The 18,471-nt window shown below is 44.7% G+C and overlaps 1 protein-coding gene across 2 annotated transcripts; it reads left to right on the top strand.

Moving 5' to 3' along the window:
* The first annotated feature begins 1,363 nt into the window (after window positions 1–1,363).
* tfap2b (transcription factor AP-2 beta) lies at window positions 1,364–13,159 on the top strand. 2 transcript variants are annotated; one of them, XM_034580385.1, is made up of 7 exons: window positions 1,364–1,482; window positions 3,577–4,032; window positions 5,375–5,429; window positions 6,450–6,669; window positions 6,885–7,003; window positions 7,866–8,007; window positions 12,102–13,159. In XM_034580385.1, exons 1-7 carry the CDS (start codon window positions 1,435–1,437, stop codon window positions 12,391–12,393), a joined length of 1,332 nt encoding a protein of 443 aa, XP_034436276.1. In that variant the 5' UTR covers window positions 1,364–1,434; the 3' UTR covers window positions 12,394–13,159. The 2 variants fall into 2 exon arrangements, with proteins under 2 accessions (XP_034436276.1, XP_034436278.1); XM_034580387.1 differs by lacking the exon at window positions 1,364–1,482 and adding an exon at window positions 2,941–3,309.
* Window positions 13,160–18,471: the final 5,312 nt, after the last annotated feature.

The following is an 18,471-nucleotide window of genomic DNA, read 5'->3' as shown; positions in this document are numbered from 1 at the left end:
ATTACAGTGCTTGTATATTTCTGGCTTGTGTCTGTGTGAGAGGATCAGTGTTGGTTTTATATATATATATGAGCCGATTTCCATAAGTCAGTGTCAGATCAGCGTGTGGGAATAATGTCAAACCGGATTGCTCTGTTAATTATAGGATAATTGATCGATAACTTCCACATGAGGCTTTGTTGTTATTGTTAATCCAGCTTCATTCATTCTGCAAACACAAATATCTTCTATCAGGTGTTAACTGCTTCCTCCATTTTGCTGCTTTGGCAGTTTATTCCTTATCAAAGTGAGTTCCTGTGTTTCATGTAAATACAAGTATCTAGTCTACATGTACTTAATAGTGAATGCAAGTAAATATACATGGATGACAGTAAAACACCCGAACTGAATAGTAGAATAACTCTGCAGACACGACCACACGGGAGCAACAAGGGGTCACTGAATTGTGTTAATGAGTTTTTAAATAATTGGAGCTGAGGGCTGCAACCGTCACGGCAACAGATCTCCACTCAAATGAACAGCGCTCGGTCCAGTGTGAGACGGAAGCTCTCAACCACCATCATCAAAACACCAAGAGAGGGAACATCTTCCAGAGTTATGGTGTCCATCCCTCCTGTGAAACCTCAGGGACACGAGAGTCACTTCCAATGAGGTTTTGATTTCATTATATCTATAATATACAATAGGTCAAATCAGACTGTCAAGGAAAACCCATTAAGTCATGGAGTCTCCATTGGTGACCCTGGTGTTTACACAGTCCACCATCCGTTTTCCAGAAAGACGGATATCACGATATGATATTACAACGTTACGAAATATAAGAAAACAGGATAAATGAAATGAAAACCGTTTAAAAAACCTATAAAGACTGAATCCCATGTCGACTGTTGCTTTAATTTGTCGTCCATGTGTGCATAGAAGTGTTCCCAGCAGTTTCTTATGACTATACCTTCGTTAATCTTTCACAAATTTGACACTTTATCAGCCATAAATCCAAACAGCTGCCGTAGACGTGGATTCTTCACAGTCACCAAACACCAAAGCTGCTCAACTATGGTCAGTGTTCTGTCTTTTGTTGGCTGAGTTGTGCTTTTATTTTGGGAACCGCAGAGACTCATGAGAAATAAAAACGTGTATTTCCTGCAATATTATATTCTCCCTCTCTCTCTCTCTTTCTCTCTCTCTTTCTCTCTCTCTCTCTATTCCTGCTGCTGCTGTCAACCCGCCCCATCTTTATACAGTATGGTGCTGCAGCAGGCTTCAACAGGGGTTCCCCATTCACAAAGAGAGGGAGGGAGGGAGGCAGGGAGGGGGAGAGAGAGAGGGAGGGAGAGGGAGAAGGAGAAGGAGAGAGAGAGAGAGAGGGAGAGAGAGAGTTGAGTCGTCCCTTCCTCACTTGGCTGCATTCGGTTTACCGACACCGGAGAAGCGACCATGCTGTGGAAACTAGTTGAGAATGTCAAGTATGAAGATATTTATGAGGTAACGTGACCGTCCAGCTGTTTGTGTTCTTACACATTTATCACACACACGTTTGTTTTATCATGAATAATGCAGAGCGGAGTGACGTGGGGCCGTTGGCCTGTTGTTTCTGACATATCGAGGCTGAGGAGATGAACTTGAGGACATTGCATCGCGTGGAAATTCGTACAGACAGATTTTAATTTTTGCTATTTTCATATTATTCCTGTTTGAGCTTCTGTTTTGTGTTTCATGTTTGTGGCTGTGGTGCAATTCACCGTTTGGATCATACGGTTAGAAAAATATATATTTATTGTTGCAGAAAGATCATTTTTATTTAATATTTTCTTGAAATTTCATCTAAAATTTGTCACTTTAAATATGGCTTGTGTGTTGTTTTTTACTAAATCTTTGCTTGTAAGAAACTTAACTTAAAATGTATATGAGAATTAATAAGAATTGATCTAAAAATGTTCTTTAAAAAAACATCAGAAATAGAAAAGAAATGCTGCAAAACATGCATTCGATTTTTTTAAATGTATTTATGAATTCTTAAATTGCATAAAATCATAAATAAAGGCAGGGTCAGAGCAGGGTGATATGTGAGACATATGTAAATCGTCTGGCTTCCATCCCATAATAATAATAATATGTCTTTTGATTTAAACGCGCGAGGGAATGGGGGAGAAACTCCGGGGCCGCTCGCGCTGACTGGTTCTCCATCACAAAGCAGTGGGAGAGGAGGTCGCTCGCGAGGCCCCTCGGCTCCGCCCGGTGGGAAACCCGCGTCTCGTGCGGCACATGGCCTCGCTCCCACGGCGCGAGCGAGGGAGGGGAGGCGGTGGTGTTGTTAAACAAGTCATCCACGAGGGCACCGAGGGGCCGCGCGCGTGGTGCACAATATAAAGTTTAATCGCTTCTTTTGACTCGTGACACCGTTCACACGAGCCCCTCGCGCGCCCTGTGGTGTTTTCGGTAACACACAAAAAAAGAGAAAAAGGCAGCTGCAACACAACAAGAGGCGCACTTTATTCTCCAGGAGTTTGTCACACTCTGAAAAATGTGTGTGTGAGTGAGTGGAGGGAGAGAAATACGCATCTGTGCCTGTGCGTAAAAGTGGAGTTTTACTTTGGAGGCTCAGAGGTCGAGTTGGAAGCAGAACTCTGACCCTGGATCTGTTCCTCCACCCATTACGCTTCACAGCGGCCCAGCTGTTTCTATTACCACTGACTTATATTGGTTTTTCTATGATGTCAAAGCCGTGTGCTCAGAAATGGTTTGTGCCAAACTGTCTCCAAAGGGCGAGTGTGTGCTTTTCTTGCGTCAGACTTCGCCCACAAAAGTCCCCAAAGCGGTTATTTTAGTGATGGGGGGGTGGGGGGGGGGGGGGAATTCCTCACGGCCCCTGACACCCTGTTCGCTCTCTCCTGCTTCACACACTCTTTCTATCTCCTGCTGCTCGTCGCGTCGTCTCGGCTCTCCACGGAATTTAAACGTCACTCACGGTTGCGCGAGAGGCTTCACGCTCCATGTGTCGCCAGTCCCCTGCCTCGCGCACATTAATATTCCTGTAAGTCCCAGTCATGAATAACAATTACAGCATCTACCGGGGGTAGAGGCGGGAGCTCGGTGCTCACAGTCAGAGCGGCGGCAGCTCCGGGCGGAGGAAGGTTCAGTGAGGATCTGTGGAGCATCAGGCCGAGCACTGCACACACACACGCTGCTTTACCCGGGGATGAGTCTGACTGTCTCGGCCCAAACACCGACTTCAGCCCGCTACAGTTTTACCGTGAGCCCGCTTCAGCACCAGAGGTTTTACAGATGTTAGTTCACTCCTACTCCACCGCGGTGAGTCCTCTGCCCCTCGCCGAGCTTCTTTAGTGCAGACGGTGAATTCGTACATTTCGCTGTGAGGTTTTTCGTTGTGAGATTTTGAATTAAGCTGTAACATTTCACCTACAGGCTCGTGCTGCTGGTCCAGTGTCCTTTACGCAGCTCTGGCTCCAGCACCACGGGCAACACTCCTAATAAATGCCTGGTGGTCCTGGGCCTCCATGTGCTCTTTCATTTCGTTAACGTCTCTTTTTGTCTCCTCTGCTCTTCACCCTCTTCAAGGACCGGCATGACGGTGTCTCGAGCCACAGCTCGCGCCTGTCCCAGCTGGGCTCGGTGTCGCACGGGGGACCGTACTCCAGCGCGCCGCCGCTGTCTCATGCACCCACGTCGGACTTCCAGCCTCCGTACTTCCCGCCGCCGTATCAGCCGCTCGCTCACTACCAGAGCCAGGACCCGTACTCCCACGTGAGCGACCCGTACTCCCTGAACTCCCTGCACCAGAGCCAGCAGGGCGCATGGGGCGCGCGGCAGCGGCAGGACGCCGCCGGGGACCGGATGGACAGCTCGGCTCTGCTGGCCCAGCCGCGGGCCTCGCTGCAGCTGTCCGGGCTGGACCCGCGGCGGGACTACGGGGTGCGGCGGCCGGACGTGCTGCTGCACTCCGCGCACCCGGGACTGGATCCCGGTATGGGGGACGGACTGCTGCACGGGCTGCACGGCATGGAGGATATTCAGGTGAGTCAAAGGTCACAGGGTTGAATGCACCCTTTTTTTATTTTATTTTTTATTATTACTTTATTTATGTATTAATTTATTATTGTTTTTGGAAAAGTGATTTTAAGGATATTGGAATTATACGAGTCCAAGTCCACCGGAGTCCATCACATAATTGATTAAAACGCTGCATTTCTATTATATCGTTAAAATAAATACAACAAAATAATTATTATATCAGCAAATATCACGAGTTTGACCATCCCCACTGAAAGTAATGGTATTTTAAATTCCTAGTTGGGCCACTTCAGATTCTAAATTCAACATCCATTCGCCTTTTCTGCGTCTGGATGAAGTTAAACAGACTAGAAGGGAATTTAAAAAAAATACCCAAAGTAATAAAGTGGACAGAGGTGCAGTGGACGGAGCCTCTCCGGTAAGTGTTGACAGCTGTCTCCCTCATTGTCTCCGCATGTTTCCCTGAGCCTCCCGATCTGGGGTCAGTGAACCCGGAGCAGCTCCCTCAGGCCTGGACTCTCTCTCTCTCTCTGCAGCTGGAGCCTCACAAACCAAACGGCCCAAAGCGAAACGCACCTCAGACACGTTCGAGGGGAAGAGGCTGAGATGTGGAATAAGCTGCTGCTCAGACTCACCTGCATATACAAATATATTATATATTAAAGGAGGAAAGGATGCAGCGATATCACCAACTTTAATTTGCAGAGCAATTTACCATTATTCCATTATTATTATTATTATATTTCTGGTCAAACTCTTATTGAATCTGAAGGCTGTCCTTTTTTGCTGTATAGATTTTTGTTGTGTTGCTGCAGCTGTGGTGTGAAGATGAGACTTTTTGAAATAGACTGGAGCTGTGTGGGATTTCATCTCCCCCCCCCCCACCCCCCCTCAGGGCACAACCATCACGAATCGTCTGCCATTTAACCTCCAAACGATACGTTCTCATCTCTCCGTGTTCGTGTCGTGCATTTATTAACCTCCCATACATTTGTTTTTCAGCAAATTAATCTTTCTTGTTTTTCTTTTTTTTTTTTCATTTTAATACACGAGTGTGGAGGAATGAATGCGTCTGTTTTAAAGAGGGAGTTTATTTCGCAGGATGATGAATGAGGCTTCACACGATGAAGTGAAGCAGCAGAGGATTATCACCCATAGATTTGATTTCTGTGTGGATACAAACTTAAACACGTCATTTTTGTCTGTTTTTGAAACGTGCATAATGTTATAAAATCCATTTGACACTTTAAATATTAGCTTCACGTGCTCGTTGCACTATTACAATGTGGATGATGTGGTGAGGAGCCCTGTGCGTAATGATGCGTATTTCTCTTGGTTCTGACAGACTATTGAAGACAACAACGGGACGAACATCCTGGATCAGTCAGTAATTAAAAAAGGTAGCTACACGCACACAGACACACACACACACACGAGCACCACTCTCAACAGTCCAAACCAATGCAATAATAATAATATGACAATGAAATTACAATGTTTTGGAATAAAGGCCAATTTTTTTTTAAACTACAGAAATTTTGGAAACATTTCTTGAGATTGTTAGATAGTCTATAGATTTATTTGTATATATATATATATATTAAAAAACAAAATTCTTGGGGTTCCTTCATTTTGATTTATTTCCTAACATGTGCTATAATATGATGATGTATAATTCAGTTTATAGACGTGTGAATCGAAGCCTGACTTAGACTCAAACTGGACATTTCTCCATGTTTTACTTTTGTTTTTTGAGGTGTGGGGGTGTGGGCGGGGGGGGGGGCACGCGGGGCTAACGATCCCGGTATATTGACTCGCAGGCAGTGTGTCGCTGACAGGCTGCAGCTCTGATGATGTGCGGTGATTTAGTTAGCGGGATGTGGAGTGACTGAGCTCCCCGCGGGGCATTTAAGCCGCTGATGTAATAAATGGCACCGCTCACGGAGATCTCGTGAGCTCGTTTAGAGCTAATCTGCGGTATTATCCCCCGTGGAGCCATCAGAACCCCCCTCCAACTGGCCCCTACGCACGCACGCACGCATGCACGACTCTGGTCTCCGCTTCCTCTTCCATTTGTTCATATTTTAACGCCATTAGCGCGAGCATTAATGCGCACGGGATGGAGGCGCAGCCAGTGCCGCTGGTGGGAGTTAAACCGGCCGTGGAGAGGAGACGGGGAGGTGGTTAATGCGATTTGGGAGCGCGAGCCAATCAACAATCGATAATATTGTAATGAGAATGTCGCGCGACATTAAATAACAGCAAATGCCCGGCGCGTGGGCGCATCATTGGGCCGGGGACGCCCTCTGAGAGCGCGCACGCAGAGAAGAAATGATTTAATATTGAAAAGCTTATCCACCTGAGTAAATGTCTCATACACGCACACTCATCATGTCTCCATCCCCCCTCCCCCCCTCCAGTCCCCATGCCACTGAAGAACATGGGCTCCCTGATGCTGGGTAAGGACGGCCTGATGGGGGGAGTGACCGTCAACATTAACGAGGTGTTCTGCTCGGTACCGGGCCGCCTGTCGCTGCTCAGCTCCACCTCCAAGTACAAAGTGACCGTAGGGGAGGTGCAGAGGAGACTGTCCCCGCCCGAGTGCCTCAACGCCTCCCTGTTGGGGGGCGTGCTGAGAAGGTACGAGCCGAGGAAACTATATGTGAACCCTGAGACTCATTCACCCCCTTGTTCCTATTTAACATGTAAATCCTCTGGAGCACAAGCTGAGGCGTCATTCAACTACTTCTGCAGAAACCATCAATTTGAATTAAATGTTCTTTAAGATGTTTACATCCATGATCTGATATTTGCACAAGTGTCAATGATTTCGTTTCCTTTTTTTCTCGCTGCAGAGCAAAGTCCAAAAACGGTGGGAAATGTCTGAGGGAAAAGCTGGAGAAGATTGGACTGAATTTACCTGCTGGAAGACGCAAAGCTGCCAACGTCACATTACTAACGTCTCTTGTAGAAGGTGATTCAAATCAGAATCTGCAGAAATATTGTTCTCAGTATTTATGTCAACACACTGCAAAGATTTTAATTATTTGCAAGTTTAAAAAACACACACACTTTCTCCCCTTCTTCCTCAAAACTCCCCCAACACTTGTGTGTTTGACCCCAAACAATTAAAACAAACCCAATATATCAACATTCAACACAAACTGTATAAGTAACCCAGACTGTCTCGCTCCTATGAGGCGACGTTCAGAATCTAAAATGTAATTCCAACGTTACCAAAAAAATTACGCACAGCCAGAATCAGACCGTGCGTAATTTCCACAAAGGTCGTGACCTCACACCGACTCCTCAGTGTCTCTCTGCGTTTACAAAGAAAATGGCTGCAGGGCTGCGGTGCCAGAAATAGAAATAAATATTCAGTGTTGAGGAAGTGGAGAGATACGATCAAGTTTGATTAATTAACTTAAATAATTAATCGATGTGAAAAGTGGCAGCTCGACTCCCCCCCATGTTGTTTCCCTGCTTTAATTTATTTTGCACATGGGGCTTATTTTTATATAATTTGCAATTTTAATATTACATCACTGTCCTGGAAATATATTTTATTTCTTGCTTGCAAAAAGTAGAAAAGAGTTTCTCCTTTTTTTTTTAAAGAGCCAATTCCTTACCTCACACATTTAATTTTCCAAAAATTATTGGTTTGGGTAATTTCGATTGGTTTTTGCGTAAAATCCGTGCGTAAAAAGACAAAGTGTCCATATAATAATATCCTGGAATTATTAGATCATTATTATAAAGTATTCGAAAGCATTATCTGTGATACTCGTACTGTTTGCCTACGTCATATTCACCCTGGCTGTGTCTGACCCCTCCAGGTGAGGCGGTGCACCTCGCCCGGGATTTCGGTTACATCTGCGAGACGGAGTTTCCCACCAAAGCCGTGAGCGAGTACCTCAACCGGCAGCACGCGGACCCCAACGAGCTGCACACGCGGAAAAACATGCTGCTGGCGACAAAGTGAGTTTGATGGACCGTTTGATTAGATTCGTGTTCCCTCGCAGTCTTTATGGGCTGTGTTCTGTCATGGAATATAATATAATAATATATATACACACACACACACACACACACATACACACACACATACATGTCCTCTGGGGGGTTCACAGGGAGATTAAAGGAATTAAATGGATTATAATGTTAAATTATTAGCAAACAAACTAATGTAGATATTTGGATTCCTTCAAACAGAGCGAAGAACAGTGAGGAAATAAAGAGCACAAAGGTCGAGGCCTTGTTTTGGCACAGACACAGACAGCAACAGAAATGCAGTTAAAAAAAAAAACCCTAAAGAAAAGTCCAATAAGTTTATAAAATATTTCCAATATTGCATATTTGCTTCATGCAGCAGATGTTAATGTCCCAAAAAAATAAATAAATAGGCATTTAATCAGGTTTGTCCAGCATTTGGAAATGTTCATTTGACTGCACATAAGAGCAACCATCTGCTCTGGACAGGAATTCTTCTGCTGAGTGAAATTAAAGTCTCTGTAAGGCTCCTCGTCGAGACCCCCGAGGGCGGAAGCCTCCTGCGTTCGACTCTGAGCTTCATACTCGGCATCGCACACAGCAAACAAGGCAGGGACACTCTGTTAATGACAGACGGACACAGGTCTAACCTGGGATGAAACGGCTGATTGAGATCAAACTCAATCTGCCACCTTGGAAAAATTGGGGCAGTGAAATTCCGTGGGAGCAGAAATAAGATGTTCACCTTCTGATATGAACTCATCAGTGGGTCACGACTACTACTAAACCTAATCCCTCACACAGGTTAACCTTTACTGTTCTGGAAGCTGGACACTTTAATGTGGCCTGTGCAGCTCAGACGTTTATAAAATACAAGGTTAGAAGTGTGGGTTTGAACTCTCTCTCTTAGAGGATCGACCCATTTACTTACATTAATCCATTTTTATGGCCGTTTAAGTGTGGAATCGGATCCCAGATAGACACTGAGCAGGATGGGTTTCTTTAAAGGAACCAGGGGAGCAGTGGTGAAGTGGATCAATCCTAAGATTTGTCCATTTTTTTGCAATCTGCTGATTAGTGAGTCGTTCTAATCTGCGTCCATTCGTCCCAGAGTGAGTTTTAGGCGGTTCTAACAAAGATCCCTTTAGGACGCTTGTATTTTTAGCTTGCATAAATAGTGCTGTCTGCCGGCCTGCACTGCATAAACCATCTGCCTGTCTGACAGTGTGTGTGTGTGTGTGTGTGTGTGGTGCTCGGTACGTAGGGTGTGTTCGGTGGTGGATGTTTGATGCTCAGATTCAAACCTGTTCCAATACGGGGTGTCGGTGCTGCCTGTTAGAAATTCATTATTTAGCAGTGAAGTGTTTCAAGTCGCCAGAAAACAACAGCGAGAGCCCGGAGTGTAGCCCGGGGTGGCGGCTTCTCCTCTCTACTCCCCTAACCCCAGCTGGGCTCGGCCTGCACAGCCTGTCACTCATTTGCTAGAGCTCTGCCCTTAGGCCTCGCGGTGCCTGGGTGTGTGTGTGTGTGTGTGAGTGTGTGTGTGTGTGTGTGTGTGTGTGTGTGTGTGTGTGTGTGTGTGTGTGAGAGAGAGAGATGGGTCTGCTGAATATAAAAACGTGGGCCTAAAATCAGATGATGAGATTTAACAAGGAGAAAAAAAGGTGAAGAGGTGATTTTCTTTTACTGATGCACTCACATGTAGTGAAGAATGACGATGCGTTTGATGATCGGCCCTCGAAAAATGAAAGGTTAACAATTAAAGATTTGCTTTTTAATGTGGAGGCCTGACACTGTCCAGATTTTTTTTTAAACCTTGGCATTAGTGTTTTGTGCATTCTGGGTATTTAAAGGAGCATTTTTCTTTATTCCTGGAAGATATTTAGGGTTAAAGCGTCCAATGGAGTCTGAGAAAATACGTCCACAGAGAGAGACATGCTTCAGACTATAGATCATAACTCCAAGGCCCAACAGTCACCTTATGAAACCACATTTAAATTCACTAGATCAAGATTTGTATTTGGATCTGCACCAAATTGCACACGCTCATAGATTCAGTCGCCTAAACATCAAGATCCTTTAACTATTCTGAGAAATCAACGAAAATGTTGAATAAGAAAAAAAATGAACGCCCTATTTCGCAATGTTTAATTAAAAATTTCATTTCGGTTCAGTAGTTTTTGCGTAATCCTGCTAACAAACAAACAAACCAACAAAAACACAACCTCCTCCCAAACGCCAGATGTCAAAGTGCAGCCGCGTTAACGTTAAATAAAGAAGCATCACACGCCGCATGGACACTTGTCTCAGTTTCCCATAATCCAGTTCCAGGAGGGGGAATGAAATCCTCGCCTCTCGTGGGGCTTCCACTCTGTCCACGTATCTCTGTGCTCCACAGCCGCCGATTGCATCAGACTCTGTGATTATTTTAGATAGAAGGAGGCCGAGGGAACAAAAACAAATTACACAACATCACGAAGAAGACGATAAAGGGAAGTCACCGAAAAGGGACGTCAGGGAAAGTATCAGGGGGGAGTTTCTCTTTATTTCATGCAAGTCCACCTGGGAAATTAGAATTTGTTTGCTTTTAGATTTTCTGTATTTGACATAAAATCCTCTTCTGTGCTGACAGTGAAATATTCTTGTAAATTTCAAGCCTTTCAAATACAAAAGCTGAATAAGTGCAAGAGGACGGAATAAAATAGAACTTAGATTGGCCCCTAACTCTACATCTGCTGAGGCTGATTGGCTATTTCATCACCATATTATCAGATGCATAAAGCAGGTACACAGACATTTTAGTTGCAGGTTCGTATAATATCCGTAAAAGTGATTGAATAAAGATCCCCTCTCTGAAAATAATCTGTGTTATTATTTGGATCTTCACCAGATTTCACCTGTTCATAGTTATATTCTATATTTTCCCACATCTTCTTTAGTTTGTGCATTATTTCGTGAGAAATTAACAAAAATGTCCTATCTGGCAATCTTAAAGTTTTTTTCTTGGCCTTCCACCAAAATTCAACAAAATCAGATTAGCATTTTTTGCGTAATCCTGCAAAAAGAAAAACAGTAATGAAAACATAACCTCCTTAATTTAGAGGTTATTTCTGTGTCTAGTGTTCAGAATAATCTCAGTTTTCTCTCAGAGGAGGTTTGTCTGTTTTCACCATGTGACTCAATAAACTCAAAACTCAAAGTTCTCAATGAATAGATGGGGGGGGGGGGGGGTCTTTCTGCCTTTTCTTCTTTTCCCACCTAACGACAGCTGAAGTCTGGAGAAATCACTGCTTTTACTCTGGAATCCACTTAACTCCATTCAGGAAGCACAGCCTGAGTCACGTGTGATATTATTTGAGAATCAATTGTTGTGTTACACGACATCGTTCTTTATCCTAATCTATTATCTCTGTATCGTCCCTGACACTGCAATTGTTTTTTAATCTGCTCGGCTGAGTTTGTTTTTATAGGACGGGGGAAATGAGAACAAAATAAGATCGCACTAAAATGCAGCTCAAATTGAATGTGCTTCCTCAATCAGAGCCTCAGAGAAATGTGAGATTATAACATACATGCTCAGTGTAGGTTCAGTTAGCAGTTCAACAACATCTGCAGGTGATGCTGCAAAATGTCCTCACCACTACAACTAATACATTTATAAGATATTTAGGATAAATTCCCTGCAATGTTGCAAAAGTAAATCCCTGGGCTGGATTAACCGTGTTAACCCGAGGCTCAGATTTATCGATACAGGCCCTGATAGAGCAGCAGGTAAACGTGAGGTCTTATTTGATAAAACGCTGCAAATTCCTACAAAAAAAACCATCAAACTCAAATTAATAAACTCAAGTCAGATTGTGTGCAGGTAACGTTTTGGGGGCAGTTGGTAGAATCCTTGCTTTTGGGGGAGATTTTAATATGATGTTGTCTACATTGGGTTTCCGGTAATAACACTCCAGCAAACGCAGGATAAACCTCATTATGATTAACTGCCACCTGACTGAACAGTGGCAGTTATCAGCAGCAGTATCTTCTCAAAGCCTTTCTCCAGCCTGACGTCCTGTTGTCTTCTCCCCCTGCAGACAGCTGTGTAAGGAGTTCACAGACCTGCTGGCCCAGGACAGGACTCCCCTGGGCAACTCCCGGCCCTCGCCCATCCTGGAGCCCGGCATCCAGAGCTGCCTCTCCCACTTCTCCTTCATCACGCACGGCTTTGGCTCGCCCGCCCTCTGCGCCGCGCTCACCACCCTCCAGAACTACCTCAACGAGGCTCTCAAAGGACTCGACAAGATGTTTCTCAACAACCCTTCCAACAACCGGCACGGGGACGCCGGCAACAAGGCCGGCGACAAAGAGGAGAAGCAGCGGAAATGAAGCAGGGGAAGAAGGGGAGCAATGATGGAGAGCCGAGCGGGAGGCGGCCACACACACAGTGGCGTTTCACCGTTACTTCTAGCTTTACACCACTGCGACTGACCTGCCACACACAGGGACTGAGGAGGAGGAGGAGGAGGAGGAGGAGGAAGGCTAGGTAGAGAGAAAAAGGCAGAGGAAGACACCCGTGGGCCAGTGTCAGAGAGCACAGAGGGATTTTTCATCTGTGTTACGTTCTTTTCATCCCCCTGAGGACATGGTGGTTACTGTGTTACATCCATTTTGCTCCCCCTGCCTGCATCCTGTGAGACTGAGATGCTGTGAGCAGCCAACAAACAACATTGTGTGCATGTGTGCCTGAATGTGTGTGTGTGCGTTTGTGAGTGTGTGTGTGGTGTGTGTGTCTGTGTTTGTCCTCACACACAAAAAGCATTGTGGGAGAATCGGGTTGTGAGCATCCTATCTGTGAAACAGATTTGTCTGGTTATTTAACACGAGCACGCGGAGGGAGGGTGTTAATTTATGTGTGTAAATATTTATTTATATTAATTTAAAATGAACGGTTGTGTAAATAGGTTCACCAGCTATTTTGGAGTAGGCCTATTTATCTGTGATTCGACCTTTGTGAGCCGGCGGCGGGACTCATCCAGTGTTTTTCTGTTCTTATAGAGCTGTTGTCATGGTGCTGATGATGGGTAGACATGCTTCTAATTGTCCAGTGATTTCATTTCTATCACACTGATAATAAACCATGTGTTTTATTACGCGAGGTGTGCAGCCGGCGCCTTTTCTCCAGGGAACTCAAGGTTGGGGGGGTCAACTCACATTCAGGTTCCATATCTGCAAAAAACAATACTTGCTTCATAAACTAATATAGTTAATTAAATAATAATAATAATAACCTGAAATAGTTTAATATCCAATGCTATAGTTTGTATTTACCGTTTTGGGTGTTTTTCTTTCTAATGTCCAAAAGCTACAGGATGTTATAATGTGATTAAGACGTATTTCTATGAGACTAAAGTCAGAATATTCTTCACTTAATTCACTTATTGCAAATTTGACCTTATTTAGGTTGAGATATTCAAAATTTGCAGTTCACATACGTGTCTTATTTTGACTTTTAGCTCTAATTTTAACTAATGTTAATTATTCACAGAAGCAGACAATGAATTTCTGATCATTGAGGACATGAAACAAAACAATATTTCTGTTACTCAGCTCGACCACAGTTTTTGCTTTAAGGACAAAATGGGAACAAAAATTTCCACAGGGAAGATGATGAATATGTGTAACCTGTTTCAATCTTTGGTTTAAATGTGAAAAATAGGTTAAACTATATGCACCTGATTTTAAAGACCAGGTTTAGAGTCACAGCTACAGAGAAAAACATTTAAAAAAACAAAATTATTCTTACTTTCAGTCCCACTTAGGCCTTTATTTTGAATAATGACCACTACCTATCGTCTATTTCATTCAACTATTCATGTTACAGGTTCAAATGTTCAATTATAACTGTAGTAACACGGACAGAAAGTGCAGATTGGACCTTTAACTGACAGATATTGTGGCATATAGATGCTTGGACATTGTTAAATGTGAATATCATACAATCCCAAATCATCATTATCGTCACTATTATTATACAATATAGGGAATAGCCTTGCTAAGGTTTAAAGTGCCAATATAGTCTATATGGCCCATATAGTGCAAAAGCCCCTGAAGTACACACACACACACAATGATGGATACCGTCTTATTCCACAGAGATAATTGGCTGCGTTTTTCTGCAGCCAGTGAGGCCCCTCGTTTTCAGTCTTCTCTCTCTCACACACACACACACACACACACACACACACACACACACACACACACACACACACACACACACACACACACACACACACACACACACACACACACACACACACACACACACACACACACACACACACACTCGCAGGGGGAATAGAATCGTGCCTCGCGGGCGCGCTTCTGCGGTGGGGATCTACCGCCGGTGCGTTAATGACGAGAGAGCACAGGACGCACAGAGGAAAAAAGTGGAGGGGGGGGGAGAGAGAGAGAGAGAGAGAGAGAGAGGTGGAGAGAGAGAGAGAGAGAGAGAGTTAGAGAGAGAGAGAGAGAGAGTTTGAGAGAGAGAGAGAGTTGGAGAGAGAGAGAGAGGTGGAGAGAGAGAGAGAGAGAGAGAGAGAGAGAGGTGGAGAGAGAGAGAGAGAGGTGGAGAGAGAGAGGTGGAGAGAGAGAGAGAGATGTGGAGAGAGAGAGGTGGAGAGAGAGAGAGAGAGCGAGAGAGAGACAGAGACAGAGACAGAGAGAGAGAGAGAGAGAGGTGGAGAGAGAGAGAGAGAGGTGGAGAGAGAGAGAGAGGTGGAGAGAGAGAGAGAGGTAGAGAGAGAGAGAGAGGTGGAGAGAGAGAGAGAGAGAGAGAGAGAGAGGTGGAGAGAGAGAGGGAGAGAGGGAGAGAGAGAGAGAGAGAGAGAGAGAGAGAGAGAGAGAGAGAGGTGGAGAGAGAGAGGTGGAGAGAGAGAGAGAGAGAGAGAGGTGGAGAGAGAGAGAGAGAGAGAGGTAGAGAGAGAGAGAGAGAGAGAGAGAGAGAGAGGTGGAGAGAGAGAGAGAGAGAGAGAGGTAGAGAGAGAGAGAGAGAGAGAGAGGTGGAGAGAGAGAGGTGGAGAGAGAGAGAGAGAGAGAGAGAGACAGAGACAGAGACAGAGAGAGAGAGAGAGAGAGAGAGAGAGAGAGAGAGGTGGAGAGAGAGGTGGAGAGAGAGAGAGAGAGAGAGAGAGAGGTGGAGAGAGAGAGAGAGAGAGAGAGAGAGAGAGAGAGAGAGAGAGAGAGAGAGAGAGGTGGAGAGAGAGAGAGAGAGAGAGAGAGAGAGAGAGAGAGAGAGACAGAGAGAGAGAGAGAGAGAGAGAGACAGTCCCGCGGGCTCGGTTGACCCGTGGAGCGGAACAACGCGTGACGCAGGTGCAGAGTTCAGGACCCGCATGTCCGCGAGCGATGCTCCCGCAACAAAAGAGAAGAAGCTGCGGAGCATCAGCGGAAACAACCAGGACAGGTTGAACCAAACAGGGCGAGGAAAACAACCACTGACACCAGCAGGACCGACCCACCGACCCACCGACCCAGTCCTGACACCAGTCCAGATTAGAACCTCATCTCAAACACATCACACTGACTGGAAAGCTCCAAACTAAATATTTTTACTTTCATATTTCATTATGATCTGCAAACACAATGTAGGTCAATTGAGCTGCAGCGGAAATTTAAAATCTATTAGACAAACCTTTGCAGGAAACTCTGGTGCCGGATGATAACTGAATGTTTAAATCAAGGATTCATTTTTTTAACAGCTAATTAAATAGTTAATTTGCAGCATCACATCATGTGAGTTGCAGGTATTTTCTTTTCTTGCACTGAGGAGGAACATCAGTGGCTGGTGCAGCTTCTTATCATTGCCAACAAAGGTTGTTGTTTCCCTTCTCTTCCTCCCTCAGTTCTCTGTTTCCAGCCTCGGGCCTCTGGAAAATGCCTCAGTCGAAGGTTGTGTCTGCACATAAACTACCTGCTGTCTTCCAACTTCATTCAAATCTCGTTTTTGGGAAAGAGAATCTCACTTCGGCATCTCAGGATATTACAAACATTACGGATTTAATATTCTATAACGAGGCCAACAAGGGGAACCTTTCCTCAGAAACGTCCTTTTGCTGCACAGATAATATCAAATATCTGAAAAGACATTATTTAAATATAAGCCCCATCTCACTATATAAAAGATAATGTCATGTTCTGAGTTATAGGGAATGAAATATATTTTTTAAAGGTTTCTTGACCAGTGCTGTTTAGCATAAAGCCTGGTTGTTGTGTTATTTCTTAAACAAGAGAGCTCATATCCACCAAGGCCCAACAACAGTCCTTTGAAATTCAAGCTGCACCAAATTTCACACATTCATAGATATCGGTCCCGTTAACATGCCTGATTTTAAAAGAATCAAGATCCATGAATTATTCCCGGAGAAATCGATAATTTTCTTTTTTTAACGCTCACAATGTTAAAGAAAGTGGGGTGGAACAAAAAACTGGATCCGCCCCTTTGTACCAGTCAAAGACAAATTTGAATGGTTTCTTTCTCGGCCCTTTTCTCATCCTGTAACCGAGTTTCATGGAAATCCGTTTGGTATTTTTTGCATCATGCTGATAAGAACACTAATGGACATGTAGGGTCAAAACCATAATAACAATGAGGAAACTTTCAAACTTGGGGCACGGACACAAAAAAGTCTATGCAAGTGTCAATCCACCTCCACTGAAACCCTGCACACTCTCAAATGAACTAATAGAACTACAGAGTTAAATATAGGATTCCTTGCAGGCTATAATACAGGAGTCACTTATCCAGCCTCCCCCCTCAACCCAATCCCAATCACCCAAAGGCCTGTGAAGTGTCTGACGTGGAGATGTTCCAGAGGAGAATCCAGCATAGATGAGTGGAGAAGGTCAGAGTGGGTCACACTGACTGAGCCGTGGAGGAATCTTTCCACCTCAGGATTAACACAGGTGTGAATTGCACCGTGACGTCATGCAACATCCGCTCGTTTGGGTAATTCTGCGTGACTTTGAAATCGCCTATTAAAGTTTATTTTGAAGGTCTGATCAGGCTTAAAAAAAAAACATCACTTCCTGTGCACAAGGGGAGAAACTCCAGCAGCTGCAGAGTTTAAAACACCAAATAATCGTTCTGCAGCCGGATGTGATATGAATCACTGGTCTGTGATGAATTGTTCTTAATGGGAAGCAAATTTTACTTTTATGAAAATGTCACAGGTTGTTACTTTAATGAGACGGCCGGTGGGGGGGGGGGGGGGGGGGGGTAATCCGGTTACCGGCGTGTAGGACTGAGCTTATGGGCGAGATAAGAGCGTTTGATAGATGCAGAGTACGAGAGCAGTATCCCAACGGTCTCCTCTGCACGCCGTCTGTCCGTCACTCTGGCAGGAAGTGAGGGAGCAGACCCCCATCAGCAAGGCCCCTCAGTCACGCAATGGGCTGTAAAAATGCTTATCCAACACACACACACACACACACACAGACACACACAGACACACACACCCAGGTTATGCAGAACGCAGACAGCCGATTGCTGGTCGGGAGTAATTCCTGCTCGGGGCACTGTGCTCCAGGCGAGGCAGGCGCGTGCTGGATATTTCATTATTCATTAATTTACTGTTTAACAAATCCTGTCATTACTGAGCCCGAGCCAAGTTCACACACATACACACAGACACGCACGCACACGCACACACAAAAGACACACACTCGAAGCAGTGGGTGTCAGAGTGGGTGTCAGGCATGGCAAATCGGCCTGTTTGATCCCGGCCTTCTCAACAAACGGGGAGAGAGCCATGAATAATAAGAAACGCGGAGCCTCGCCGGAACGAGGGAGCGTGACACTGTCTCACAAAAAGCCCTTTAGCGTGGAGCAAAGCTCCGCCGGGGCCTCACCGAGGGCCCAGGGTTCATTATATGAAAAGACAAAACAAACAGTTGGCACAACCGTGATCGATATGAAAAGGCAAAGCTCTCGCGCACACAAAAGGAGAAAGTAAATCAGTCATGTTCGACAAAAGGCAGCGTAGAGTTTCCTTTCTGCACACGGAGGAGTGGAGCAGAGCTGCTGTCTAACATTTCCACTCGTCCACTAATGGGATTAAAGCTGCAAATATGTTTTTGGCTCATCCACTCCTAGGTTTTTTAGCTCAAATCCCCACAAAAACAAAGGGGTATTTACTCGAGTTTCCCATGAAACAGTTGCATATATCCACAGTGATGAACTCAGACACGACAATAATGACTTTTACTTTTCCCTTTTTCAGTCTAGTTCACTTAATTAATTAACAGAGAAAAGCCTCGGGGCTACAAATGTTCATTATTTCTGAAAGAAAACATGTATCATAAATATTATAATCACATATTTGTGTTGTACAAGTAAGAAATTTAATTCTAAATCAGCTCCGTCAGCAGAAGCACCGTGTGCAGGCTGCAGCTGGAGCGGGTGGAGAG

The sequence above is a fragment of the Hippoglossus hippoglossus genome, chromosome 24 (assembly GCF_009819705.1).
Source record: "Hippoglossus hippoglossus isolate fHipHip1 chromosome 24, fHipHip1.pri, whole genome shotgun sequence".
Lineage (NCBI taxonomy): Eukaryota > Metazoa > Chordata > Actinopteri > Pleuronectiformes > Pleuronectidae > Hippoglossus > Hippoglossus hippoglossus.
This window is presented reverse-complemented; position numbering and strand designations above follow the sequence as displayed.

Excerpts from the sequence above, each read along its gene's own strand:
- tfap2b (XM_034580385.1), top strand. The coding sequence starts at position 1,435 with ATGCTGTGGAAACTAGTTGAGAATGTCAAGTATGAAGATATTTATGAG. Across the intron at positions 1,483-3,576 it reads AGTATGAAGATATTTATGAG|GACCGGCATGACGGTGTCTC; the intron begins GTAACGTGACCG and ends ACCCTCTTCAAG. Across the intron at positions 7,004-7,865 it reads ACTAACGTCTCTTGTAGAAG|GTGAGGCGGTGCACCTCGCC; the intron begins GTGATTCAAATC and ends TGACCCCTCCAG.